A 27,153-nucleotide genomic window follows, 5' to 3' on the forward strand; every position below is an offset into this window, starting at 1 on the left:
CCCCCCCCCCCGGCGCAGTCAAGCCAGGCAGAGCAGGTCTCTGACCTCTAATCATTGGCCAGCTTCCGCTGATGGCCCCTCACCCTCTTCCAACCTTTCTCCCTAAGGGATAGGCACCCCAGCCAATCCCAGGGTGACAGCAGAGTCCTGGACTTTGGGTTCACACAGCCCTAGGTGCTTGTTCACTACTCTGAACCTCACTTCCTTATCCATAGCGTGGTAACGACTCCATGGAAGGGAGTGAATTGAGGAGCCCCCCCCCCACACACACACACACACATACACGGGAGACTGTCACTAAGTCCCAAGGGCCTGTGACCATACAGCTGCAATTACATTGGTAACAGCTCTTACCACAGCATCACCTTCTGAATCTACCTGCTGCCCTCCAGGGACGGGGCAGCCCCTTCCTCTCCCTCTTCCACCCCCAAAGGCCCCTGAGCTCAACTGTCTCCCCACCCTTTCTGCCTGGGATTGTTGGAGGTCAGAACTTGTTGCCCAAGCTCCACCCGAAGCCCCTTCAGGGACATTTCTGTTAGTGACTCCAGAGAAACAAAGTAAAATGAACGAAAGTTCTAGAAACTCCACTCCTGACCTTCAGAAGATATAAATCAACACTCCTTTGGGCCACCTGGTTCTCTCCAGGTTGAGGGTTACCCCCAGAGCCCACTCTTCTGCCATGGATGAGATGAGGAGGCTGAGTATGGCCCTGTGTCCCTAGGGCTGCCTGCCATGGAGGTCCGCATCAACGTGTCCCGGCAGCAGGTAGAGAAGGTGTTCGGGCTGGAGGAATACTGGTGCCAGTGTGTGGCGTGGAGCTCCTCGGGCACCACCAAGAGTCAGAAAGCCTACATCCGCATCGCCTGTGAGTCCTGGGCCCAGCCCGTGGCGGGTGTCATCAGGAAGGGGGGTGACGGGCTTCCTGGAGGAGGGGAGTCTGAAAACCCCACAGTCCTGACTTGATGGATGGAGGAAGTGCCTGGGGACAGCCCTCTCCATGTCCCCCCAGACTCTTGGCGTTTCCTTCTGCCATGTGTCCTGGCCTCTGAAGGACCAAAGAACAGAGCTGTGCAGGCTGAGCCAGGCACGTAGGCAGGAAGACTGTCTTGTTCTTTCAGATTTGCGCAAGAACTTTGAGCAGGAACCGTTGGCCAAGGAAGTGTCCCTGGAGCAGGGCATTGTGCTGCACTGCCGCCCACCAGAGGGCATCCCCCCGGCCGAGGTGAGAGGGGGCCCCAGTGCCTACTCCACAGGTGGCGGGCTCCCAGCTCCCTGGTTCCCCTGCCTTGCTCCCCACCCAGATTGCCCTCCTGCAGGACCGCTCTCTCTCTGGGCACTGCCAGCAGGGCTAGCCATGCAGTGGGTCGCTTCCCCCCAGGTGGAGTGGCTCCGGAACGAGGACCTGGTGGACCCATCCCTGGATCCCAACGTGTACATCACGCGGGAGCACAGCCTGGTGGTACGGCAGGCCCGTCTGGCTGACACGGCCAACTACACCTGTGTGGCCAAGAACATTGTGGCCCGACGCCGCAGCGCCTCAGCTGCTGTCATTGTCTACGGTGGGTCCCAGGCTCCCCAGTCACATGGGGAATTACTGAGGTGACATCGGGGGACAGACATGTGGCTGGCAGGGTGGAGAGAGGTCATGGAGCTAGGACCAGGTGGGCCAGACGTGGCCTGACTGGAAAGGACAAGGTTCCCGTGGTTGTTGGGGAAGACAGGTGTCTGGGCAGAGAGCTGGGACAGGTCGGTGGTCATCTGGTGCAGGGGACAGTATGCAAAAGGAGATAAGGGACAGGAGGGGATCTAGGGAAGACACCGGATCACCTCCTGTGCTCCTGAGTCCCTAGATGGGCGAGAGGCTGGGGCCTGGACTGACGGAGTGCGGGAGCACCTGGCAGGAGAAGGGTGTTTCCTGCAGCAGTGCTGCCAGGCCCCGGAGCCGTGGGCACAGCTTGGCCTCCCCTCCAGGCCTCCTCTTCCTGCACAGCCACAGCCCAACCACTTCCAGCTCATGGTTCCTCTGCCCTCACGCCCTGTCCCCTGGGCCAGCATGTCTGAGGAAGCCCCCGCTCCCTGACCCCAGTCCTTCTCTGTCCGGCCAGTGAACGGTGGGTGGTCGACGTGGACCGAATGGTCCGTCTGCAGCACCAGCTGTGGGCGAGGCTGGCAGAAACGGAGCCGGAGCTGCACCAACCCGGCGCCTCTCAACGGAGGCGCCTTCTGTGAGGGGCAGAATGTCCAGAAAACAGCCTGCGCCACCCTGTGCCCAGGTACCAGCGGCCACTGCCTCCCGCATCGCTCCTCACCACGCCATCTCCGTGCCCTGGCTCCATCGTGCCCACCAGCCTGTCCCCCCATGGCTCCATCCCACCCACCTGCCACACAGGGCCAGGCTCAGGCTAAAGGCAGGGATCGGGGTCCAGTGTGCAGTTGGAGTCAGGGCTCAGCGTCCAGGCTTGGGGTTCAGCATAGGGTCTCAGTCACAGGGTCGAAGGGACAGTCTGAGGACAGGGTTGAGGGCTCAGCCTGGGGCTATGGAATCCACCTGTGCCTGGGACCAGAAGGGCCATCACATGACTGAGCCCTACTGCCCCAGGACCAGGATGGCCTCCCAAGGGTGGGGAGAGCCAGGCGGCCCCTGGCGTCATCCACGCCTCCCTGTCATTAGCATGTGTCATCCAGGCCAGCTGGCACTAGAGGGTGTGCAGTTCGGTGGGCCTGGCTCTGGCATCGCACCTAGGTCCAGGCCAGCCCGCCCTGCCTGGCCCACCTACCCAGCGGGGCCACCCCGGCAGACCACCTGGGGCTGGCTTCCCAGGCTGACTGCGCTGCCTCCTCTCTGCCCGTGTTGTCTCATCTAGTGGACGGCAGCTGGAGCCCGTGGAGCAAGTGGTCAGCCTGCGGGCTCGACTGCACTCACTGGCGGAGCCGGGAGTGCTCTGATCCAGCGCCCCGCAACGGAGGTGAGGAGTGTCGGGGCGCTTACCTGGACACCCGCAACTGTACCAGCGACCTCTGTGTGCACAGTGAGTTCTCTCTGTCCCCGGGTACACCTCTGGTTGCCAGGAATGGCCCTGCCCATCCCTGGGGAGGTGTGGCTAAGGCAGGTGTGGCCTCTGCCACAGGCTGCGTTCCTCTCCAAAGCTCAGGGCCTTGGGGATACTCCTCATCCCTAACACACCCACACACATGCCCACGCATGCTCCCACCTCCCATGCCTCCAGAGACAGGCATGTATTTGGCTCATTTAGCCCTGTTTGCTCACCCAAACGCCTTCCTGTCCCACAGCCTCACATCCACCCCATCCCCCAAGCGCACACACAAGTCCTGAGGGAATGCCAAGCTTGTGAGGGCTGTTAATTACAAGGCCATAACTAACAATTAAAGATCTCTGTTGGATTTTTTTCTCTAGAACACACCCTCCCCCATTCTTTCAATTAAAAACCTAATTATCTGTGTCAATTCTTTTCTGATGGACATTTCTTCCATTATGGCAAAACCCTTCTAAAATCAATATAGTTTCCTCCAGGTAGTCGATGCTCCCTACCCCTGCCCAGCTCCAGAACTGGGGGAGGCAGATAAGGAAGAGGGGCCAGGGACTGAATAGGAATCACACAGTAAGCAGATCCATTGTGTATTAATCTGTTTTCCATTGCTATAACAAACTACCTGAAGCTGGGATCTTGGTGAAGAAAAGAGGTTTGTGTAGCTCCAAGTTTTGAAGGCTGAAAGTCTAAATAACACAACACTGGCTCTGACAAGGTCCCTTTTAGCTACATCATTCATGGTGTATGGCGTAGTAGAAGTGCATGTGAGAGGGAGAGAGTACATGGCAAGGCAGGAATCCAGAGAGAAAAACCATGGAGGAACTGGTCTTGCTCTTTTATAACAAAACTCTACTCTCACAAGCACGTACCAGGGTCCCAGAAGACCTTCCTCCACTCTCACACCACCACACTGGGAACCACCATTTCTAACATATGAACAGTTGGTGGACATCTCAAACCCTGATTTGGGAATCCCAGGAGCTCCCCTTCAGCCCGGTTGGCGAGCAGCTCCCCAGAAGAGCAGGTAGCAAGCTCAGCCTAGCAGCCAAGCCCCAGGCCACCTGCCCTTTCCTCCTCCGTTTTCCCTAGCAGCCCCCTTGGCCTGAGCCTCAGGCCTGTGAGGGGTGAGTTGCAAGCCAGGTCGTGGTGGGTGCAGGGCTGGCACACACACACATGCTGGCACCGGGCTCCTTGCCACAAGTGTGCTAACGCCCAGGAGTGGAGGAGTGAGTACCACTGACCTCTCCTTCCCAGCCCCTGTCCCCTGCATCTCCCAAGGCCACACTCTCTCCTGCAGCTGCTTCCGGCCCTGAGGATGTGGCCCTCTATGTGGGCCTCATCGCTGTCGCCGTGTGCCTTGTCCTGCTGCTGCTTGTCCTCATCCTCGTGTATTGCCGCAAGAAGGAGGGGCTGGACTCGGATGTGGCCGACTCGTCCATCCTCACCTCAGGTTTCCAGCCCGTCAGCATCAAGCCCAGCAAAGCAGGTGAGGAGGCCCCGTCCCCAGCGCTCCTTCCCGAGCCCCTGTGCCAGTTGCCACTGAGGAAAGCCCCCCGCGCTGCGCCCTGAGTCTGTCTTTGTCCCCACAGACAATCCCCACCTGCTCACCATCCAGCCAGACCTCAGCACCACCACCACCACCTACCAGGGGAGTCTGTGTCCCCGGCAGGACGGGCCCAGCCCCAAGTTCCAGCTCACCAATGGGCACCTGCTCAGCCCCCTGGGTGGTGGCCGCCACACGCTGCACCACAGCTCACCCACCTCCGAGGCCGAGGACTTCGTCTCCCGCCTCTCCACCCAGAACTACTTCCGCTCCCTGCCCCGCGGCACCAGCAACATGGCCTACGGGACCTTCAACTTCCTCGGGGGCCGGCTGATGATTCCCAGCACAGGTAGGAAGGACCCCGAGTGCCCCAGGGAGCCTCCAGTTCCCTCCTGGGGGCAGGACAGCCCAGATGTCCTCCTGGGCCACTCAGCTCCGGGAGGCCCCTGGAGCAGGCCTGCAAGGAGAGGGGCAGGTCGGGAGAGGACCCAGTCATGGCTGTCAGTGGTGCCAGGCCAGAGCTTGTCCCTTCTGTTGCCTGTGGACACAGTGTTGTCCCTTCCTCTGCACAGCCAGCCAGCCAGCCTGTACACGCCTGCCCTTGGACCCAGGGGTGGGCCAGGCATCCGCCCCAGGTGGAGAGACGCGACGGCAGACCCAAATGAGAAGAGCGCAGGCCGAGCACAGGGCCCCTGAGAGCCCGGCTGCTCCTGGCTTCTGCCTGTCCCGTCACAGAAACCCCGACAGGGTCGCAGAGACTCCTTGTTAGAGAATCCATGGACCCTCCTGTGGCCATCTTGGGGAGACGGCCACAGCCTCCAGTGAGGCTGGCAACTCCATCCTCCATCTAGTCCCTCAGCTTAAATGACCCTAGGTGTCCCAGATTTCCTTGCCCCTCTCTGGCTGCTCCTGTTGCCTAAATGTAGGTGTGCCTCAGCACTCCTTCCTGGAGCCTTTCTCCGCTGAGCAATCTCACCCACTCCATGGCTTTAATCACCGTGTCTCTGCCGATCACTCCCACTCCTCCATCCCCAGCCAGAACCATACACCCAGCTGCTTCCTGGGCAGCTCCATCTGGATGTCTCACAGCACCTCAGATTCCTTGTGCCTAAAACAGAACCGTCTCCCACCCTCCCCCAGAGACATCCTCTTCCTTGGCTTTCCCCAGCTCATGGACAGCACAATCTGGCTGCTCAAGCCAGGAACTGGCTGGGGGTCACCTTGACCTCCTGCTCTTCCTCATTCACCCCCTTGGACCTATGCCAGCCTCAGTCATACACCAAGTCCTGTGCGTTCTCCCTCCTCAACAGCTCTTGCCTCCTGTTTCTCGGCTTTCCCAGATGCTTCTCCTGGCTCAGGCCACCACACCCCTTATCTCAATGCAGCTCCCATTTATCATGTCCCTCCCCCACTCAAACAAACCCCTTCTGGGGCTCCTCCCTGCTCCCTGCAAAGCGCACATGACAAGGAAGAGATAACCCATCCCCCTCTGGCTAGAGCTGTGGCTTCTTCCCCCCCACGTGCACGGTCAGCACATTGCATAGCGGCTATGGACCATCAGCACCTCAGAAACACCGTGTGACCTTTGCTCATACGGGTCCCTCTGACCCTTCCACTGGCTCATCTGCTGCTCTCCCTTGAGTCTTGGCCTGGTGGCTCTTGTGAGTACCCCTCTGGACAAAGGATGATGACGAACCCCTCAGTGGTGTTAGGGTGAGGAGGTGAGATGGCACCTGTTGGCTCCAACAAAGAGGCGAGCAAACGGGGGTCCTCCGTGGCCCTCAGCCCTTCGCCCCTGGCAGAGTATGTAGGTGCCACTGCTCCCTTCACCCTTCCTGCAGTCTGCTTGTCCTTCTCCTGGCTGGGCTGAGGGCTTTCGTGAGAGGACCTCTGTTGCTTTCCCTCACCTTCCCGAGCGCCTGGCTTTAGTGTTCAGCATTAGCATTTGTTGAGTGCATGTGCAAGTGTTTGTGCCTCCATCACAGGGAGCATTCATACCGGGATGTCTGGGATTGTCACCAACTCCAGCAACATTAGGTACTAGGGGACAGTGCAGGCTAGTGAAGAGAGGCAATGACTGTATATGGGATCAATGGCTTCCTTTTTCTGGCTTCAGTTTTCTCTGAAATACAGTCATGCATCACTTAATAACAGGGCATATTCTGAGAAATGTGTCTTTAAGTGATTTCCTCAGTGTGAACATCATAGTGTGCGCTTATGAAAACCTAGGTAGCAATGATGTCACTAAGCAATACCAGCTTATGGGACCAACATTGTAAATGCTGTCTTTCATTGACAGAAATGTCACTATGCATCAAGTGACGGTCCAGCCACCTCAGAGCTGCCCACTCTTGAGAATATCCATTTGCTTTTGGATTTTGTGGAATAAAGTTCTAGAATGTTTCCCTTTCCCCCTGTCCTGAGCAGGGCGTCACCTCTTGATGTAGGACTCCTTATTCTGTGGCAGGGCCACTCCTCCAGCCCCCTAGAGTGACTCCCTGGCCCTGTTCTGGTGGTATCCTGCCCCGCTCCATCCTTAACCACCCCTCTGATGGTGCTCCTGCAAGGTGCACTTGACAAGGCTCAGGAGGCTGTTGAAGGACCAGTCCTCAGAGGGGGCCAGGGCTGATGGAGAGGGGAGGAGGGTAGTGGTTCCAGAACCACTCCAGGCTGGGCTGGAGAAATTGCTGGAAGGAGAGCAGAGGTGAAAGGCCTTAAGTGCCAGGAATCTGAACTTTATCGCAGAGGCAGGGATATGCCCTGGTCCCAGCCAGTCCCTTTGGATGACAGGGGAGATAAGGTCAACATCCCTGGCACCTTCTGTTCCAGAGTTTTCTATGCCCAGGCTAAATAGGCATGCTTCTCCCACCCAGGTTCCCTCAGCTGTTCTTGGAATCTCCCTGACTCATCTTCATGCTAGTGTGGGTGGTGGGACAGCGTGGCAGTTCTTGCAGCACCTCTGTCCCCAGGCCGGTCCTCAACGGGAGACTCATGGAGGCCCTACTGGTAGAGTGTGCATGTCTTGCAGCTGGTCAACCTGGCCTCTTCCTGTCTGTCACAGGAATCAGCCTCCTCATCCCTCCGGACGCCATCCCCCGAGGAAAGATCTACGAGATCTACCTCACACTGCACAAGCCAGAGGACGTGAGGTGTGGGCTGAGTCCTGCTGCCGGGCGGGGAGGGTCCGGCTTGCTGCTTTCTGTCTCTGGGACGCCCCTGCCCACTCACCCCTGTGCCTGGCCTGAGGGAGGGCAGAAGAGCCACACCCTAACCCACCAGGCTCTGTAGTCCTCAGCCCTGGGTGCTGCTGCCCTGCCCGAGGCCCGGCGCCCTGGCCCCTGGTCCCCAAACAGGCCACTGACTCCTTTCCCTCCCCACCCATATTTCCCCACTTGAGGTTGCCCCTAGCTGGCTGTCAGACCCTGCTGAGTCCCATCGTTAGCTGTGGGCCCCCCGGAGTCCTGCTCACCAGGCCCGTCATCCTCTCCATGGACCACTGTGGGGAGCCCAGCCCCGACAGCTGGAGCCTGCGCCTCAAGAAGCAGTCATGTGAGGGCAGCTGGGAGGTGAGCAGAGATCAGCCCCAGCCTGCCCACCCCCAGCGCTGGCCTCGTAGCCTCCTGCTGGCTCAGGAGAGGCCCTCAGCAGCCAGTTGGCCCTGAGCCACCTCCAGAGCCCTCCCTAGTCTCTGGCTACTTCTCAGAGCTGAGACTGGCCTAAGGGCTCCCAGATTGGGTAGAACTGACCATTGGGCCCACCCGCAGGACGTGCTGCACCTGGGCGAGGAGGCACCCTCCCACCTCTACTACTGCCAGCTGGAGGCCAGCGCCTGCTACGTCTTCACCGAGCAGCTGGGCCGCTTCGCCTTGGTGGGAGAGGCCCTCAGTGTGGCTGCTGCCAAGCGCCTCAAGCTGCTTCTGTTTGCCCCCGTGGCCTGCACCTCCCTCGAGTACAACATCCGCGTCTACTGCCTGCACGACACCCACGATGCACTCAAGGTAGGGCCCTCCCCCGGCTGCGGCCCTGTGGGCTGACTGCCCAGGGCTCTCAGCATGGAGTCCCTTGCTTCAGGGGCAGTGGAGAGGGGCTCTCCCAGCCCCCAGGCCCTGCTGACGGCCTGGACACTGCAGGAGGTGGTGCAGCTGGAGAAGCAACTGGGTGGACAGCTGATCCAGGAGCCTCGCATCCTGCACTTCAAGGACAGTTACCACAACCTGCGCCTGTCCATCCACGACGTCCCCAGCTCCCTGTGGAAGAGCAAGCTCCTTGTCAGCTACCAGGTGAGGAGGAGCCCACTGTCAGCACTCAGAGGCTGCCACAGGGCACACCTGACGCCTGCTGTCTGCCTTCCCCCAGGAGATCCCCTTTTATCACATCTGGAACGGCTCGCAGCAGCACCTGCACTGCACCTTCACTTTGGAGCGTGTTAGCCCCAGCACCAGTGACCTGGCCTGCAAGGTGTGGGTGTGGCAGGTCGAGGGTGATGGACAGAGCTTCAACATCAACTTCAACATCACCAAGGTGGGCAGAAAGGACAATGTGCTCCCACCACCGTACCCCAGAAACACCTCCCACGTCTGCCCTGCCACCAGTCCCCCTCACTGCCCCCAGGCCCACCTCCTTCTAAAAACCACTTGGCGCTTTCCAAGTGTCCTGGGGTGAGAGGTTCACAGGCAAATGAAACTTGAAGAGTGGTGTCAAGCAGGGTGTGGGAGCAGGGCTGGGGGTGCTGCAGGGGTTTCCTCCGGGAGGGCTTGGTACCGGGCCTTGAAGGTTAAGCAGGAGTTGACAAGCAGCAGGGTGGGGAAGGACATTTCCAGCAGCAGGAGCTGAGGAGGGAGGACTGAAGGCAGCAGGAGCAGTAAGTGCTGGGTGGTGGCAGGGCTGACCGAGGACTCAAGGTAGGGGAAGGGGGCCGGAGAGCGCCTCTGCTCACTGGCTGAGACTTTGGGCAGGTTGTGCACCTTTGATCCCGGGGTCCCTCTGAAGTCCAGAGAATAGGGCTTGGCACCGAGTGAGGGGTGCTCAGGAAGCCCCAGTGCCCACGCCACCTCCACGTTCTGGGATGTCTGGGAGCTGCCCCAGCGGAGGTGGCAGTGAGAAGCATTCTAACACCATGTCCTCCTCCTTCCCATCCCCAGGACACGAGGTTTGCTGAGCTTCTGGCTCTGGAGAGTGAAGGGGGGGTCCCAGCCCTGGTGGGCCCCAGTGCCTTCAAGATTCCCTTCCTCATTCGGCAGAAGATCATTACCAGCCTGGACCCGCCCTGCAGTCGGGGTGCCGACTGGCGGACTCTAGCCCAGAAACTCCACCTGGACAGGTGGGTGGGACCCAGGCAGGGAGGGGTTGTGGAGGCCCCCAGCAGTCCAGGTGGGGCAGGCGGGGCAGGCGGGCGGCCTGCAGGGCCCTGCAACTTCCACCAGTGACTGGGGCTGAGGGGTGGTCCTGTCCTTGGTAGGCTGCCGTGTGAGGTGGCAGCCCGGGGTGAGGTCAGGCCACTGATGGGCTCTCCTCCTCTTTGCAGCCATCTCAGCTTCTTTGCCTCCAAGCCCAGCCCCACAGCCATGATCCTCAACCTGTGGGAGGCACGGCACTTCCCCAACGGCAACCTCAGCCAGCTGGCAGCGGCAGTGGCCGGACTGGGCCAGCCAGACGCTGGCCTCTTCACGGTGTCAGAGGCCGAGTGCTGAGACCAGCCAGGCCCATAACGCCTACACTCTCACCAGCTTTGGCACCTGCCAGGGACAGAAGCTGGACAGGGGCCCTACCCCCGCACCAGGGAGAGCTGCTTGGACAGGCCCCCTCCCGGCCGAAGTTGTCCCTTAATGCTGGCCCTTCAGACCCTGCTCCAACTCCCATCCCTCCCTGGCCTGCCTGGCCAGCCTGGCCCAGCCACCTGCTCACACTATGCCTGGCCCCCGGGCCCAGGGTGGACAGTGCCTGGAGCCCAGGTTGGGCCCAGCCCATCTGTGTATGTGTATGTGTGCGTGTGATGCTACCTCTCCTCCTGCCCCTCCCAGGGGCCCGCATACACACGGGCACATGTGTACACGCTGGGCTCGGAATGAGGCCCCTGGGGCTCCTGCCTGAGCTGGGCCTTATGCAAACATTTCTGTGCCTGCTGGGTAGGGGCACGCCTGAGGGGCCTGGCTCCATGCCTGCCGGACTGAGGACCCCAGCCAGACGGGCCGGCCCCTGGATTCAGGCACACAACCACCACACGGGCATGTGCCCATGCATGCCTTGTGTGCCCATCTCACATGCACCCCTTCCCGGGTCACGCAGACCCCCACCACCACCACACGCATCTCATGCTGTACACCCAGAGGTCACTCACGTCTCACGCCTGGTGTCGGTACACATCTGCCTCACATGCTGCCCTTCTCCCACCCACCCAGGGACACCCGATGGCTCCTTCCCGACCCTTCCCCTGATCCCAGCCTCGAGGTGCCCTGCCCGGCGGGGCGTGTGAATATGCAATGGGAGTCCCGGGCTGTACAACGGCGAGTGTGTGTGCTGTGGCGTGCCCGTTCCTAGGGCTGGCCGGTGCCCCCATGTGGGGCCTGTCGTGTGAAGCTTGTGTCCTGACTCTGTCTTAAGTGCATTCATGCACTTATACTTGGCCTTATGTACACAGCCTTGCCCGGCCGCCGGGGCGCATAGGGATTTTAGCGGACGTGAATGTAAATAAATTATATATATATATTGCTAACCCATGTGCTACCTCTCTTGGGAAAAGCTATCGGGGAGGGTAGATGGCCATAGAGGTATCATACATGGACTATTCTGAGAGTCCCTGGTGGCTGGTCTGGCTTGGAGACGGGCTGGGCCCAGGCCCTGGTCTGGCAAGACTAGGGCTGAGATCCCAGGTTCCTGTGGATTTCTTCAGACACGGGTCTTCTGAGCAAGGCGACAGGCAACAGCAGTGACCAAAGCTGCACCTTTGCCAGATCCATCCTCTGACTGCAGGAAGGTGACTTTACAGCAAGGGGCCAGTTCCCGTACTGTGGCTGCCACCAGGCTGGAGAAGCTGTGAAGAGGAGGAGCTGAGATGAGCCCGAGGACAGCCAAGCCCCGCAGCCATGCCTCCCTGCCTGGCTCATGCACCCAGACTCACTGGGGATGCAGCTTGTAGAGGGTCCCATCCACCCCCACGGAGATTGTCAATTCCTCCAGGCCACGGTTCTCCCGGATCTTCTCCACCACGGCAGCTACACCTGCCCCACAGAGTTGAGCAGCTCTCTGGGACACAGCCTGGCACACCTCTAGGACCATCAGGGCATCGTCTGAGGTCAGGGGCAGCCCCAGATCCTCCAGGATGGCTCGGACCTGTCGCAGAGCCAGGCTGTCGCTGGGGGACAGGAAGGAATAAAGCACAGAGTTGGGATCCTGCATTAGCTCCCCCTCTCTCAAGATTTTTCCCACCTCATCCTCCAGAGAGGACCCAACCATCACCAGCAGGCAGCATTCCCCCACAGTGGACGGATAGACTCCTTTGGGGAGTAGGAAGCCAATGCTGGCCTTGGGTACCTTTCAATCTCAGAGAGAAACTTGGTCTTGAAGATGTCCCTGGTCTGAAGGCACTGGGTCTGCTGGCCTCGGAAGAGAACTCCAAGGCTGGTCAAATGCAAGAGGATGTGGCGGACAATCTCCCCCAGGTACATACCACTGATCATCTTCTCAAATCTGCATGAACATGTGTGTGTCTGCCTGGGGCAGGAGGGCCTGGCAGCTCCTATCCCCAGAGCCTGCCACTGCCAGCCATCACTGCCCAGCCCAGCCCGCACCTCTGCTTGCCAGGATTGATGGACGCCTGGTCCACACTCTCATCAAAGCAGGTGCTGAGCATGCCCAGTGAGCCATCATCCCCAAAGGCTCCCCACTCCATGTTGATGCACATTTGGCCTGACTCGCCAGCCGTGTCCACCACATTCGGGAGCTCTTCCATGTAGCAGGCATTGGTTCCAGTTCCTGCAGAGAAGCCAGATGGGGTGGAAAACACTTTTTGATGCAGACAAAACCCCTCTGAGCCCTTCCCACACCAAAATGACAAAATTCGTGCTCCCTCCCTACTTCTCCATCTTCCCACATTTAAAACCTGTCCTAGTCCTCTTCCTTCCTTCCTGACATCCACAGTGCAGATCCTGTCTGCACCAAGCCCTTGGGGCCTCCACTACCTCCCCTACCAGTACCATGATCAGGGCATCTGCCATGCTGCCCAAAAGGGCCCCTGCAAGGTCCATCAGTCACATTATTCCCCTGGGAGATGTGATGGCCCACTGCCATCAGCTGGTAAGAGGCTAAAGAGCTCCCTAGTCTTGGCTTTCTAGACCTTCAGTCAACTAACTGGTACTGGGCCAGGCCAGGAACATACAGGGAAATCCAACACAAGGAACCCCACCATCTGGCCATAAGTTGGATAATGAATGGCCATCTCTGATGGACATATACAGGCCCTAATAGAAGTACAAAAGGACGGCATCATAGGAGTCCTGGAACTCAGGGTAGGTCTTGCTGCCTACAAGGTAAAGAAAAGCTACAGAGAGAAATCGATGTCTAAATTGGGCTTTGAAGCCAAGAGGCATGGAGAGGGAAAGGCATTCCAGGCAGGAGGCACAGCCTGGTCAAAGGCATTTCCCCTCTCTCCCTCCATATTTCAGCCCTGGGAAGATGGGCTTCTTGCCACCTGGAATTCCTCTATTCAGTACATTATTCCCATAGCCACATGGATACACCTCTCCTGAGCGCCTGCCGGTGCCAGGCCCTGTGTTCAAGAAGCTCCAGTCCACGGGAAGCTGCTGTGTGTCTTGCACTCTAAGAGACTCTTAAGGAGCTTGGGGAGCCCTCCTTTCCTTCAAGACTTGTAAGTCCCACCTGTTTCAGGGCCCACTTCTTTCTGATCTTGGCCTTGTACCCACCCATGTGTAGAGTTAGAATCAGTTCTCTCTCACCCATGGGCTGTTCTATGCTCAACCCCACAGGCTGGTCAATTCTGAAAATGCAGAATTTCCTTCGTTTATATGTGCTTCGATTCCAGCTGGCCTCAGTGTAGGTGCTTAATAAAGACATTGAATCTTAGACAGTCTGAAGGACCCATATAGCTCCTGGGTCCTTCCCCCATGCTCCTTGCTAGTTCCAGAATTGAGTATGCAGTACAAGTCAGGCATTGGGCACACTTCCCCCTCACCCCGTATTTCATCTTCACTATTATTAGAGGCACTATTATCTGCTTTATACAATAAGGAAACTGAGGGTCTAGTGACTTGCCCAAGGTCATAAGGTAGAAGTGACAAAGCTAGTATTTTCACCCAAATCTATGTGACTCCAAAGCAGAGATTCATTTATCAGATGGGCAAACTGAGGCTTAGAAATATTTAATGACTGTGTCAGTAACTAAGGTGGATGAAATACTCCAACTCCAGACTCCCAGCCCTATACAGTATCCCAGGACCCTACTGGGTCAGACAGGAACAATTCTTCATCCCCAGGGCCAAGGGAACATCCAACCCAAGGAATCAACAGGAGGCAGCAAATTATCAAGCAGTAGGGGCACAAAAGGGCAGGACCCTCCTCACCGACAATGAGGCCTATCTCGCAACGGGGATCCTCATAGCCACAGGACATCATGGTCCCCACCGTGTCATTGACAATGGCAACAACATTCAGCTCCACTGCCTGCACACAAAAGGATGCTGCTAGTTGCTGGGCAACGCGGTCGTCACGGCAACCAGCACTGGACCCAGAGGTCTCTATTGCAGAGGACCCCCCTCTCAGAAAGCAAGAGACCCTTGCTCCCTTCAAGGCCTCCTGCAGCGCAAAGCACCCCTCGGGGCAGGCTCTTACCTGTCTGCGTTTGATGGCTTCCCGCAGCAGATGCACAACATCATGGCCCTCACAGTCTGATGCATTGAAACCCTTAGTCCAGTTCAGAAGGATGCCCTGAGGTGGGACCAAGAGGAGACGGGAAACTGGAGGTCCCTTCAAATCTCACTCTGCCTCCCCAAAGCCAGCATCCCAACAAAAGCTACAATTTCTGCTACAGTTTCCTTGACCACTTTGCCCTATGGTCAAAAGCCTTGACTTCTGCTCCCTCCCAACTTCCCAGGAGTGAAGAAACCTATTAATAGTGATTTGACCTACATCTTCCATTATTAGTTCTAGAACACACAGACAGTCTAAGGGTCTGGCCATTTAAAGACATTTGCCAGAAGGAATGGCCCTTTGTAATTGAGTCAGGACTAAACAGAACTGGTAAAGTGAGTGCTGTAGGTGAGAAAGAGGACAGAGAAAGCTCAGAAGCTCAAATGCCAGCAGATCCCACCTTCTCTGAGAGAAATCAAAAGTCACTCGAGAGGAAAGAATACTCAGAGTTAGGGATGGAACTGTATCAATGTCAGATTCACTCGTTTGTCCCAGTTATGGGTAAAGGACAAATGGAAAAGCGAGACACTCGGACAGGATGAGAGGGGGCAAGACAGACACACTTTTATTGTGAGGAGGACTTAGATTAGTGACAGGGAACTTGACTGTACCTGAAGAGGTTTGTTCTTGTTACCCCCTCTGGAGTGAGTAAGGCCAGTGCCATCAGGGGAAAATGACTACTCTGCCCAAAGAAGGAGGCAGGGCTGGAAATTTTTGGAGCAGATTCTATTATTTTGTTGTTTTTATGAGATGGGGTCTCACTATGTTGATCCCTAGGCTGGCCGGGAACTCCTGACTCAAGGGAGCCTCCCATCTCAGACTCTGGAGTAGCTGAATCTGCAGGCACACGCCACCACTCCCTGATAGTGCAGTGGATTTCAGAAATAGTGAACAACATTTCCCCCCAGTCATATTGCCTTACGTCCCTTTCCCCACTGTACAGCAGTGAGACACCGTGTGCTCATTGTCTCAAAAACACAAACCAGAGAATGTGAGAGACTAGAGGGAGAAGTAGTTTGAGAGAAATCAAATGATGGGAAACAATAGTTTCCCTGCCCCAGACAAGATGGACCCCCTGTCTGGGGAAGTGGAGGCAGAGGGGAACTCCGACCCAGATTTTTGATGGTTTCCTGAACTAAACTTGTGTGGTAGGGGGTGGGGGAGAGACAGAAGGAATTTGAGTGACCTGAGAACAGAAGAGGCTTCAATCTTCATTCCCCAAGTAAATCCTAGGGAAGTATTAAGATTCAAGAGAAGTCTGGGCATGGTGGCACAGGCCTGTAATCCCAGTGGCTTGGGAGGCTGAGGCAGGAGGACTGCGAGTTCAAAGCTAGCCTTAGCAGCGGACTTAGTAAGGCTCTAAGCAACTTGGCAAGACCCTGTCTCTAAATAAAAAATTAAAAGGGCTGGGGATGTGACTCAGTGGTTAAGTGCCTTTGGATTCAAATACCTGGTACAAAAAAAAAAAAAAGACTTAAGACAGAAATTGGCAGAAGGAGATTCCCAGAGAGCTGGGACCTGGGCTTCTCTGAGTTTCCCCATGTCTGTAAATTTTGCACAGCAAAGTTTGCTATGGAGCTAAGAGAAGACCCTACCTTGGGAAGGGGATCCCCACATTGACTAACACTAAGTTTTAACCTCTCAAAAGAATGTGGGCTCCACACAAAGTAAAGTTCAGTTATAGAAATTAATCAAACTGTACTGGGCATGGTGACACATGCCTATAATCCCAGTGGCTTGGGAGGCTGAGGCAAGAGGGTCGCGAATTCAAAGCCAGCCTCAGCAAAAGCGAGATGCTAAGCAACTCAGTGAGACCTCGTCTCTAAATAAAATACAAAATAGGGCTGGGGATGTGGCTCAGTGGTGAAGTTCCCCTTAGTTCAATCCCCAGTATCACACAAAAAGATTTTAAAAAAAAGAAATTTATCAAACCATGTTTCTTACATGCCTGGGTTTATACCTGAGTCATACCTGCTTCTCACATCTTGCAAAGAATAATCAAAAGCATCAAGCATGCTTAGCCTGGAGCCCAGCAGACCAGTCGAGAGATGGCAGCAGATTGTGCGGCTGTCGTGCATGTGGAAGGACACACTGCGGTGTGTTCTGAGTGGGGATGCTGGGTCTAGACTTGTGCCTGTTACTCTGCCACCCCCCTCCAGCACCAACCCCCACCCTACACACGGCCCTTTCCCTGGCTCATGTACACTCTGTGACGGATGTACGGGTAGGAACACCTTGGGGATCACTTTTCCTGGCCCTTACTCCCTCACCTGGTCCAGGCCAACCTGCTTGCATGGGAAGGAGAAAGTGAAACCCAGGGGGAGGCTCTGTCCACTCATGCCCTGCCTCTGCTGGAAGTCCACGATGCAGTCCACGATGTGGTCAAAGAGCTGCAGGGTGTGGCAGGTCAAGACGTGGGCTCCACCCGTGCCCACCCCCCAACCCTCTGACGGGGCCTTCTGTGAGTACCTGCTGCCCAGAGCCCTGGGCCACACACTCAGGGATGGAGTAAACCTGGTTGATGATCTGCACACCTCCCTCTGTCAAACGCACCAGGAGGACCCGGAAGTTGGTGCCCCCCAGGTCCAAAGCCAGAAAGTCTCCTCGCTCTGTGGGACAGAGGCACTCAGTACCAACACAGTGCTGGCGGCTCCAGCCCCAGCAGACTCTGTGACTCCCAGACCCACACTCAGGCCAGGTCCTCACCACTGCCATCGGGTGTGGCTCGCACGTAAGTGGGTAGCATACGGAGAGAGGAAGCCTCCCCTCGGAGCCCCTTGGCCATGGCCTCCCGCATCTGCGCTTGCACAGCTTTCAGCTGCTCCAGGTTCAACCGGAAAGGTGCCAGGGTCTCCTCCAGAAGGCGCTGGTGGGCGGCCAAGCGGGCAGCCACAGCTGTCACCATTGCCACGCCCCGGCCACCTCCATCCACAGAGGGGATAAAGGAGACATCACATTCCGGGACCAAGACCATCACTGTCTCCTGCAAAATGCTGTGGAACCTACACAGACATACACCAGGTGCACCCAGCTTGATATCTGAGCCCTTTGCTGAAGCCCTGGGTCCTATAATTTTAAATCAACTCAATCCTAAATCAGTTCTGTGCACCAACAATACATCTAAGTGTCCCCAGTGACCCCCCTCCATGGCACAAGCAAAAAGAAACATTTCTTCTCTTGTTGGCTGTCTCCTGGCCTCCCACAGCCCAGTCTGGCCTTCAATCTGCTTAGGTGCCATTCATATCCACTGGCTTACACATGTGATCCCAGGTGCCCTCTGGGTGTCTATCATAAACACACACATGTTCAGGCTATGTGTCCATATTCTCACAGTACCTGAGGTGCTGCTCAAACACTTGACCTCCTGTGGCCACAGCAACCTGGAGGGTCTGCTGCTCCCGGCTGTGCTGCAGGCGGGACAGGACTGCAGCCAGGGCCGCCGCACAAAGCTGGGCAGCCCTCGTGCACACAGCCGCGCACACGCGCTGCACAAGCTCAGCATCTGAAGCCTCAAGGCTCAGGCCCAGGTCCTGCAGGATTGTGTGGACACGGGCTGCCCCAGTGGAGGGGCTGGGGGCAGGTAGACAGGATAATTGTTTGGGGCTCAGACAGCCCAGTAGCTCCCCATCCCACAAAATCCCCATGGCCACCTCCTGTTTCCCAACCTGAGAATCCCCTTGCCTGAGCTGCCAGCCTCCCCCACTTACTCCTCCATCTCAGCCACATGCTCCAGACGGATGCTGCCTTGGCTCAGCAAAGCAGGAGAGGTACAGCCACCAAAGAGGACGCCACGACGGGCCAAGTGGGCCAGCGCCAGTCGCACCAGCTCACCCAGGTATAAGCCCCCAATCATCTTTTCAAACCTGCAAGTGGAAAAGGTAGCTGGACAGCCCTGCTGAAGCCCTCAGCCTACCTGGCTCCACCTCCAAAAGCCCCCAAAGAGGAGTCACTTTCTATACCAAAACCCCCAACTGGAGGCTCCCAACTGGAGCCTCCCAGAGGACAGAGCATGTTGCCCCCTCTGACTTAGGGTAAGTTCACGGGCCTCCTGGAGGCACAGCAGGATCTAAAGAAGGCAAGGCACACCTGACTCAGCTATTCTGAACCCCCAACATCAGCCATCTATCAGGGCTGATGAGAGTCAGGAATAAAGGAGTGTCCAGGGTTGAAAACTCTGGGTTCTAGAACCTTGAGACCTTTCTTCTTTGAACCTTGCCAGGATCCCCCAGGGTGCAACTGGGAACCTTCAGAGTAAGAGGGAGGAGTGGTAAGGGCCTGAGTGCAGGGATAGCAGAAGAGGTGGGTCAGAGCAGCAATAAGGCCTAGACCAGGGTCAGGACCCCCTGCTAGGTCACCTCTGGGCACCAGGATTCAGGGACTCCTGATCCAAGGCGTGGTCGAAGGTGGTCATCACTGGCCCCAGGGCCCCATGATCATTGAAGGATCCCCATTCAATGCTGACGCAGGTGCGGCCCCGGTCCTCATCCAATACGGCCACGTGCCTCGCCTCCTCCATGTAACATGCATTGGTGCCAGTGTCTGGCAGGGATAGCACCATCAGGTCCTGCCCGCCAGGCAGCCACACCCACCACCCCTCATCTAAAAAGGTCTGTGGCTCACCTACGATGAGCCCAATCTCACATGGCCGGGTGCCTGGCTCACAGCCCATCATGGTGCCCACTGTGTCGTTCACCACAGCAACCACATCAATGCTGTAGGCCTGGGCAGTGGACAGGGCAGAGTTGGGACTGGCCTGATAGCCAGAGTGGGATCCCAGGGGCAGGGCTTTGATGGAGACATCCAAAGTCCACGAAACGCAAGTGTTTGCATTCCCAAACACAACACCCAGGGCCCCTATAAAAGGTTTTCCTCCCATCCCATCTTCAGCTCCTCCCTTCCCCAAATCAGGCCTCAAGGTCATGGGTTCCCACCTTCAGTCATCACATCCAGAGCTCCTCAAGATGACGGTCTCAAGACTGAGCCCTTCTTGGGTTGCTCTCCTCACCTGCATCCTGGCCTGGCTCCCCAGGCCCTAGTTACTGCTTGCTCTAACACTTTGGCCTGTGCCCACCTCTGAACTAGATCCTCCTCCCCAGCCTCACCATAAACACCAGGCAAATTTTTCCTTCAAGTGCCTGCTCCCTCCACAGTCAGAACACAGAGACAATCTTTTATTAGAATGTGACACAGGTAGACTGTAAGAACCTTGAGGACATAATCACAGTTTTCATTTTTTGTCCAATACCACCACCAGGGCCCTGAACATATCTTTAGCCCAAGTTACCTTGCCTATACAATGGGAATGGTGGCAACCAGGGTTAAACCGGATAAAAGCAGTGAGCAGGAAAGAAAGGCAGGACCTTTCTGAAGCACAGGCACAGCCCACAGATGCAAGCCCAGGCCAGCCAGGGCCGCCATTCCATCACCTCTACTTCCACTCACCCCCTGCCTCTGAATGGCATCTCTCAGCAACTGGACCACATCCTGGCCTTCCACACCACTGCACCTAAAACCTTTGGTCCAGGAAATGAGGGTGCTCTGGGGGGCAGAGAAGTGGAGTCAATCCTCTAGTGGCTTTCATGGTGCTGCAGCCCCTCTCCACACACTGTTCCCAGGCCTGCTCCACCTCACCTTGTCCAGGCCTGTTTGGTGGCAAGGGAAGGAGAAGCTGAACCCAAGCTGCAGGCCCTGATTTCCTACAGGGTATGCATCCAGGAACTCAGACAAGCAGCAGGCGGCAAAGTCAAAGAGCTGTGAGACAAGGAGTCAGGGCACTTAGCTCTGCCCACCTGAGCTCCAGCCCCCCAACCGGGCCCAGGTCCTAAAGGCTGGCATTGATACTCACTTGCTGGCCAGTGCCCAGTACCACCTCTTCAGGAATCATGAACTCCTGGCTCCTGGGCTCCACCCTATGCCCCTCGATGCCTGTCAGAGTCACCCACAAGACTCGCAGTGAGGCCCCTGTGGCCCCTAGCTCCAGCACCAGAAAGTCTCCTTGTTCTAGGAGGCAAGCAGGTCATAGAAAGCCATGTAGCCAGCAAGATCGGTGCCCTCTGCCTCCCAGAAAAATTCCCAAGTCCTGCAAAATCTGGATAAAGGGACCTTAGAGATGGAACACAGGGATAAGATCAGTATTCTCTTCCAAGCCTGGTCACTCATGTTAGTCTAATGCCACCCACCAGTGCCATGTGGGGTAGACCCCACATATGTGGGCAGCATCCGGACAGCAGGAGCAGGGCTGGCCTGTCCCTTCAATGCCTGCTCCATGGAATCCAGGAGGCTGGCTTGGATCTGCTGCAGCTGTGTCCTTGTCACCTTGAATTGCTGTAGACATTCCTGTACCTGGGAAGAAACAAGCCAACATCTGGAAAGAAACCCTGTTGCACTAGCCAGATTCTCCAACAGGAGCAGAGGCCTGCCCTGCTCATCTCGCACCTGTCTTTCAGTCCTTCAGCTTTCCAAGGGGCTGGCTTGGACCCAGTCCCCAAACCCCTCTGAACATTGCTAGTCTAGCACCTGCCCATCCTACTCCTTGCCTCTTCATACACTGACTCTTATGGTCTACACCCAGCTCCTGTGTCCTCAGAAAATTCTGCTTAGGAGAAACCACCCACCTCCTCCTGATCCATGTCCTGGTGGTTTCCTCTCAGCTCCAACATCCTCTTCCCTGCCCGTCTACTCATTTGGATGCAGGGTTTGGAAAGACCTCCCTCTTGTCACTATGACTGATTGCCCTCTGGCCCCCCAGTATCCAGAGCAAAAGCCTCTCAGTGAGTTGTTGAGATGAACAAACGTGTGAACAAATGTCAAGTGTTTGCCTTTCCTAACCCATTCTCATACTCTAGAACCAGAACAAGCTCAGCACAGGAGAGTTTGGAGACCACGGGAGATGGTCTTCCCTTCATCCTTCCTAACATATCAACCAAGGCCAGCACTACTCTAAGCACCATACACCACATAACTAACCAAGTCCTGCTCTTGTAGAGCTCTGATTCCAGAATGAGAGACAGAAAATAAGTAAATAATAATATGATTGTGGTAGTTTAATAGTTTAGTGTCTATTAAGGGGGAGGGGAGCAGGATTGGAAAAACGAGAATGACTGGGGAGGAAAAGATCTCTTTAGATAGGAATCCAGGAAGGCCTCCTTGAGGAGGAAACCTAAATGAAGGTTAGAACAAGCCATATGAAGATCTGAAGGATGAGCACAAATGGGCTTTCTCTAGAGTATGTGATGGATTTGGGGGAAGACCAGGAGTGGATTGGAGCCTGAAAGGAGGGCTGAGCAGGCAGGGGAAGGCAGAGGATGTGACACCCCAGGTTCCCACTCCTCCAAAAAGAAGAGCCCCAGGAGCCCCAGCTCTGTGTGCAAAAACCTCTCTGGATTAATTTCTTGAGACTGGGAAACAGAGTTCATGAGGAAGAAAATATACTAACTGGAGGGCTCCATGACATTGGTATGTGGCAGCTGCCAGCAACCACACATGCTTGGAAAGTTTACTCCTATGTTACAAATGAGGAAACTGAGGCTCAGAGAGGGCAAGTCATCTGCCTAGTCAGAGAAGGATATGAAGGAGCAGGGTGGATTGTGAACCCAGGTCACATGGACTATAGAGATGTTTCTATATCAATGTGAAGACTTGTAAAGACTAGCAACCACCCCTGAAAAGAATTTAAGGCAGGAAGAAAACCCAAACAAAAGAAAACTTAATCAGAGTCCTTTCCCTGCCCCTTTTCAGCCATGTAATCCTGGGAAAGGCACACTCTTTGTGAGCGTAAGTCAACTCTTAGGAAAAACAGAAAATACAATATTACTAAGTCCCCTGGTGTGGAGGACTATGTCTGTTCATGGCTCTCAGGGCCATGCCAAAAAGGCTCTTGGGATTTGTTGATTGAATGGTTGTGACATGAGATAAATGGGAACAATGTTTGTGAAAGTGTAAAGTGCCATTCAAATGGGAGAGGAGACAACTGTGGAGTTGTGGAGAAGTCAATGGCTTGGGCAGATTTATTTTTCTGCCTTTTCCTCCTGGGTACAATAAGGTTCAAGTGGAGAGACTAGGAAATGACCAAAGCCACAAGAAAGAACTTCTCTGGCACTCTGGTGGGGTGCACACCAGCCTAGAGAAACTTCTGGAGCCTCCCCTCCTATCCTATCCTTGGTTAGGAAGCAAGGAGCAAAGCATTAGATAGCCTGCAAAGTCCGTATGGCTTCCATGCTGGCTCCTTTAATTAACTCACGTGTTAGTGTGGAGCCATCACCTCACTTCTCTGAGCAAGTTATCTCCTCTATCAGGCAAGAACAAGAATAGTGCGTGCTTCTCAAAGAATGCTGTGAGGACGAGATTACAGATGGGCAGCAATGGAGCAGTGTCCGACACAAAAGAAATGCCTGGGGAATGTGGGTTCCCTTTCTTCAGAGCATGAGATACAGCTAGCCTAGAGGGTCTTATATCTAGATCTTCTCTAGTTACAAAAAAAAAGACTTTGGGGAAGGGTCTATGAGACAAGTAATTAACTTTTTCTCAACCCAAGGCTGTGGGCAGGGAGTCCAGGGTGAGACCTGGGTGCTGAGTAGGAGTCCAAGGCCACAGGACACTGGGTGTCCCTGTGAAGTTCCCCAAAGCCAAAGGGAATTACAGGTGCAGAGGCAGAGGGCAGATGTGGGATATGCATAGGAGGGAGGGGTGAAAAGGGAGTCCGATGGCAGGCCCTAAAACAAGCCCTAGAGAGCAGTCATTGCTCATTCCTGGGACCCAGCTATGGGTTGGATGCAGAGGAAATGTTTACAGCAGAGTCTAGGGTAAAAGTTGGACAAGAGAGGAGGGGGAACATGAAATGCAGTGAGGGGTGATGTCTTCACAGTTGGACAAGAAGCCTAGTGAATAGATCTTAGAAGGAGTCAGAAAACTTCAGAAACATGGGTGCCTCCACTGCGCAGGTCCTTTATCTCCATGAGCTCATTTAACCATTCAGGAAGTGGAGAACATTTAGCTTTATTCTCCTTCATTTTACTGATGAAGAAACAAACCAAGATATATGAAACGATTTACATAAGTGTTTCCGGCTCAAGGGTGTGGTAGGCAAGAGCTTATGAGTCTTGGTCAGATGGTGGGGGAAAAAAAAGAGAAATTCACTTCTGAACAAACCTTGGCCATACGGACTATGCCACATAATAACTTCCACATTCAGTTCAGCACTACAATCAACCCTGGGTGCGAGGAGAGAGAGAGATGCAGGTGTGACTGGAGGAGTGGAAAGGGCTCAAGAATACAGCAATTTACAAGAAACTCCTGGGAGGGCCCGTTTTGGATGTATGGACTCACTTGGGGTAGGGACGGTACCCATGTGGAAAGGTGGCAAAAGCAATACTTCTGGAGCTGACACACCTCAGCTCAAGCTCCTGTCAGGCCTTAAACTTGAGTCATTTCACCTCTCTAAGCCTGTGAGCTAATCTTGCAGTTATTTGGAGCCTCAAAAGAAAGAGGTACTGGGTTGGAGAAAATAGCTTGGTAAACTGGAAAGAGGTCACACAGGTGTGTGCACAGGGACCCTTAGATCTCCAGTCTTCCTGCTCTTCACATCCTTGGAATAAGCATGAAACAGGCCCCCAGCACTGAACTTACCAGCTCTGAGCTGTCTGAGGGCAGGGGTAACCCCTCCTGGGGACAGCCCAGGGCTCTTTCCCCAGGCTGCAACCCAGCAGGCCCAATGGAGTCCATGTGATTCCACAATGGGAGTGGGTCACCTACAGGAGAAAAGGGACAGCCAGGGTCAACCACATAATCTTTAGGCCCTAGGAGGCTGTAACTCAGACCTTCAACTCCCTTCCTTCTGAAAGGGACCAAGGAGGAGATTGTGGGCAGAATTCAGAAACTCTAATTATCAAAGATCCTTTAGCAATTAACCAGAAGGCAGTTATTTTCCAGAAGCATGTGTTAACAAGAGAGATTGGGAGGCTGATTTCATGTTCAATTGTCATTTGTTTATTCTGTCATTCATTTATATCCGGAGGCCTTCTGTGCAGGATGCTGGGGTGTAGATGAAGTAGATGCAGGCCCTATCCTCAGAGAACTCACAGCCTTACCAACAATCACAGCAGGGCTGGCACAGACTGTGGTATAGATGGACATATGTACTTAATGATTGAATATACTGCTATGATTGGAAGGTCAGGGATGTGCTAGAGGTCAAACGGTGTGAGAGACCAAAGATCTGCCAAAGAAGCAGCCAGGCTGGACTGTGGATAGCCTTCAAGCCAGTCTAGGACGTGTGAATTTCATCTTGAAGGTGACAAGGAGACACAGAAAAGGGTCTGTACTTCGGAAACTGAACCTGTGCTTTAGAAACCAGCTCCCCTGATGGTATGACTTTGGACAAGTCATTTATGACTTAGAATTTTGGCTGCATCATCTGTAAAGCAATAATATTTACGCTTGCAAGGCTGTTATCAACACAAAATGGAATAAAACCTGGGGAAATGCTTTGTGAAATGCAGGGTTACAGAACTGAGAAAACCCTGGACTGAGAGCCTAGGACCTAACTCTCCACCAGGACATGGCACCAGGTCTCCCAACATCAAGGCCACATTTTCTTTTTCTGTGAAATGGGGACTAACATGGAACCAAAATGTCAAAATGCTATGTAGGGAAAATGAGACAATGAGAGCAGAAGATCCTTGCTTGGAATGCACATCCAGATTTATTTAACCAAATCTGAAACCCTATGAGCCTCAATTTCCTCTTTGATACCATGGGGGAAAAACTATGTTCTTCTGAGGATTAAAGGAGTTCATGTACCAGTGATTCAGGTACCCTTCAGGGTGGAGGAGAGGAGAAGCAGTGGAGGATCCAAGAGGGCCACAAGGATTCTGTCCACTGAGCACTCTACCTCGCAACAGCAAAACTTCTGGAAACATAGTACCTTCCCACTACTGCAACTCCTTCTTACCTTCAAGCCCCATACTCCTATGAATTTGCCCTCTATGTGGTTAACTAAAACCTAATTTGACAAACCCAAACCCCTTCCCTCAGTGCATTTGCTGCTGTGTTCTCCCCTTCTTTGGCTCCAGCAGCCAGTCTCTCCTGGGTCTGCCTTTAAACAGTGGGGTTCCCAAGCCTCTGATCATGCATGCCTTTCTTCACAATCCCTCTTTATCTCAGTCATCCCCAAAGTTGAGTAAAACCTGTGCAGGGATCCCAAAATCCCTGACCTGAGCCCAATCCTATATGCCAGTGGTCTGTTAGATCTTACTTCCTGGGTGCTGGAGAGACTCCTTAAGCTCAAAAACCAAAACTAATTTGTTTTCCTACTTTTCACCACTGAACTCCTATCCTCCACCTTGGCTGGAAGCATCAAGAGGTTTGCTCATCTACACAAACCATTTGGGTTGCTGGTATACGTGCCTTGCCACCTGTGTGTGCTTGATCTTGGGCTCTGGGAAAAGAGCTCTTCCAGTGTCCTCTCCTCCCTACCCCCACAACCACTGTCTGATTGTTCTAAGTAATACTTCTTAAGTAATACTTCTGCTTCTAGTCTACTCATCTTCTTGCCCAACTTGCAGCACATCACCAGCAACTGTGCTAAAATAGATTTTATCTTGTCATTTAAGGGAAGTTCTATCTCCCTTAGAAAAGAAAGCAAATATTCACACTATGATGGCTTCCACTGCAGTAGGGAAAGTCCAGAATTCTTTATAGTGGCATTGCGAGCCTTTCACAAACCCTCAACCTAAATTTCCTCTTGCTATTCTGCTCCAAAAACCAGCCACATGGACTACAAGCTCCCTAACTCTTGCTTGACAGGCTTTGTTCAAATTGTTTCCCAAGTTTGGAGAGTTAAACCCTGCAATATCTGAGTCTGCATCTTCAATGCTAGCACATGTTTGGGCATAGGATGTGCTAACACAACTTTATAAAATTGGAAGCAGAGGAAGAGGTTTTTATTTGGTGAAGTCAGTTTCTGACAAATCTCCCCCAAATCACATATACCTACATTCAGTTTCCAAATCTCTCAAATGGGATTATAGCATGTTCATTCTATAAATGTTATAATGTGTTTTAACAATAAAATGAGGTAACTGTGGCAATTACCTTTGGAAAGGGTTGAAGGCTACACGACATTCTCCATTAAAGGCCCATCTAGCTCAATCATTCACTCACTCATTCAACATTTATTCATCATATGCCAAACTATGAAATTTCCCCCCAAAACTCTAGTATTAAACTCTATCTCCTGTGGGGAAGGACAAGTCTCCTTCAATACTGTACCCCAGAACCCAGCCCAGGGTCTGCAAATTTGAACAAAGGGCTTCTTGGCTTCCCTTAAGTGAATCAGCTACATTGAGAGACCATTCCTTCTAAAAGGTAACTCAACTGAGGGTGGGAGTGGCCCTCACCATTGAGACCAGTGGCTTAGCCTTTTGAGCTTCTACTTACCTCTTGGTGTGGGCCAAGCAGAAGGGATGAGGATAATAGGGCTGGGGAGCAGCAAGCCAGAATCATAGGAAGCACTCACCTGGGAGATACAGCAGTTGATTACCCTCCTCAGGGCTAAGCTCTTTTCTCAATGTGAGGCACACAGTGACCTGGTCTGTGTTCAAAAGTGAAACTCAGGGTGACCCAAGTTATATTGTCTCCAAG

At 54.5% G+C, this 27,153-nt stretch overlaps 2 protein-coding genes across 2 annotated transcripts in view; one reads left to right on the forward strand and one right to left on the reverse strand.

Moving 5' to 3' along the window:
* The window catches only part of Unc5a (unc-5 netrin receptor A), an 18,806-nt gene extending 7,501 nt beyond the window's left edge, over window positions 1–11,305 (forward strand). Inside the window, exons 3-16 of the mRNA XM_048792010.1 lie at window positions 722–865; window positions 1,119–1,222; window positions 1,379–1,559; window positions 2,106–2,273; window positions 2,865–3,029; window positions 4,348–4,536; window positions 4,640–4,942; window positions 7,655–7,742; window positions 7,991–8,159; window positions 8,358–8,591; window positions 8,724–8,873; window positions 8,950–9,114; window positions 9,735–9,913; window positions 10,118–11,305. Of these exons, the coding sequence (XP_048647967.1) occupies window positions 722–865; window positions 1,119–1,222; window positions 1,379–1,559; window positions 2,106–2,273; window positions 2,865–3,029; window positions 4,348–4,536; window positions 4,640–4,942; window positions 7,655–7,742; window positions 7,991–8,159; window positions 8,358–8,591; window positions 8,724–8,873; window positions 8,950–9,114; window positions 9,735–9,913; window positions 10,118–10,283 (2,405 nt within the window). The 3' untranslated portion in view covers window positions 10,284–11,305. The remainder of the gene's footprint in view (window positions 1–721; window positions 866–1,118; window positions 1,223–1,378; window positions 1,560–2,105; window positions 2,274–2,864; window positions 3,030–4,347; window positions 4,537–4,639; window positions 4,943–7,654; window positions 7,743–7,990; window positions 8,160–8,357; window positions 8,592–8,723; window positions 8,874–8,949; window positions 9,115–9,734; window positions 9,914–10,117) is intronic.
* Hk3 (hexokinase 3) lies at window positions 11,272–27,153 on the reverse strand. The gene is made up of 19 exons (XM_015488521.2): window positions 27,029–27,153; window positions 24,139–24,260; window positions 20,694–20,856; window positions 20,360–20,514; window positions 20,146–20,265; window positions 19,957–20,052; window positions 19,135–19,234; window positions 18,870–19,053; window positions 18,222–18,377; window positions 17,851–18,084; window positions 17,221–17,516; window positions 16,984–17,123; window positions 16,785–16,904; window positions 14,437–14,532; window positions 14,169–14,268; window positions 12,381–12,564; window positions 12,124–12,279; window positions 11,711–11,944; window positions 11,272–11,623 (listed from the first exon to the last, which is right to left on the reverse strand). The coding sequence occupies exons 2-19, from the start codon at window positions 24,232–24,234 to the stop codon at window positions 11,479–11,481; spliced, it is 2,775 nt and encodes a 924-aa protein (XP_015344007.1). The 5' UTR covers window positions 24,235–24,260; window positions 27,029–27,153; the 3' UTR covers window positions 11,272–11,478.

The sequence above is a fragment of the Marmota marmota genome, unplaced genomic scaffold (assembly GCF_001458135.2).
Source record: "Marmota marmota marmota unplaced genomic scaffold, marMar, whole genome shotgun sequence".
Classification (NCBI taxonomy): domain Eukaryota; kingdom Metazoa; phylum Chordata; class Mammalia; order Rodentia; family Sciuridae; genus Marmota; species Marmota marmota.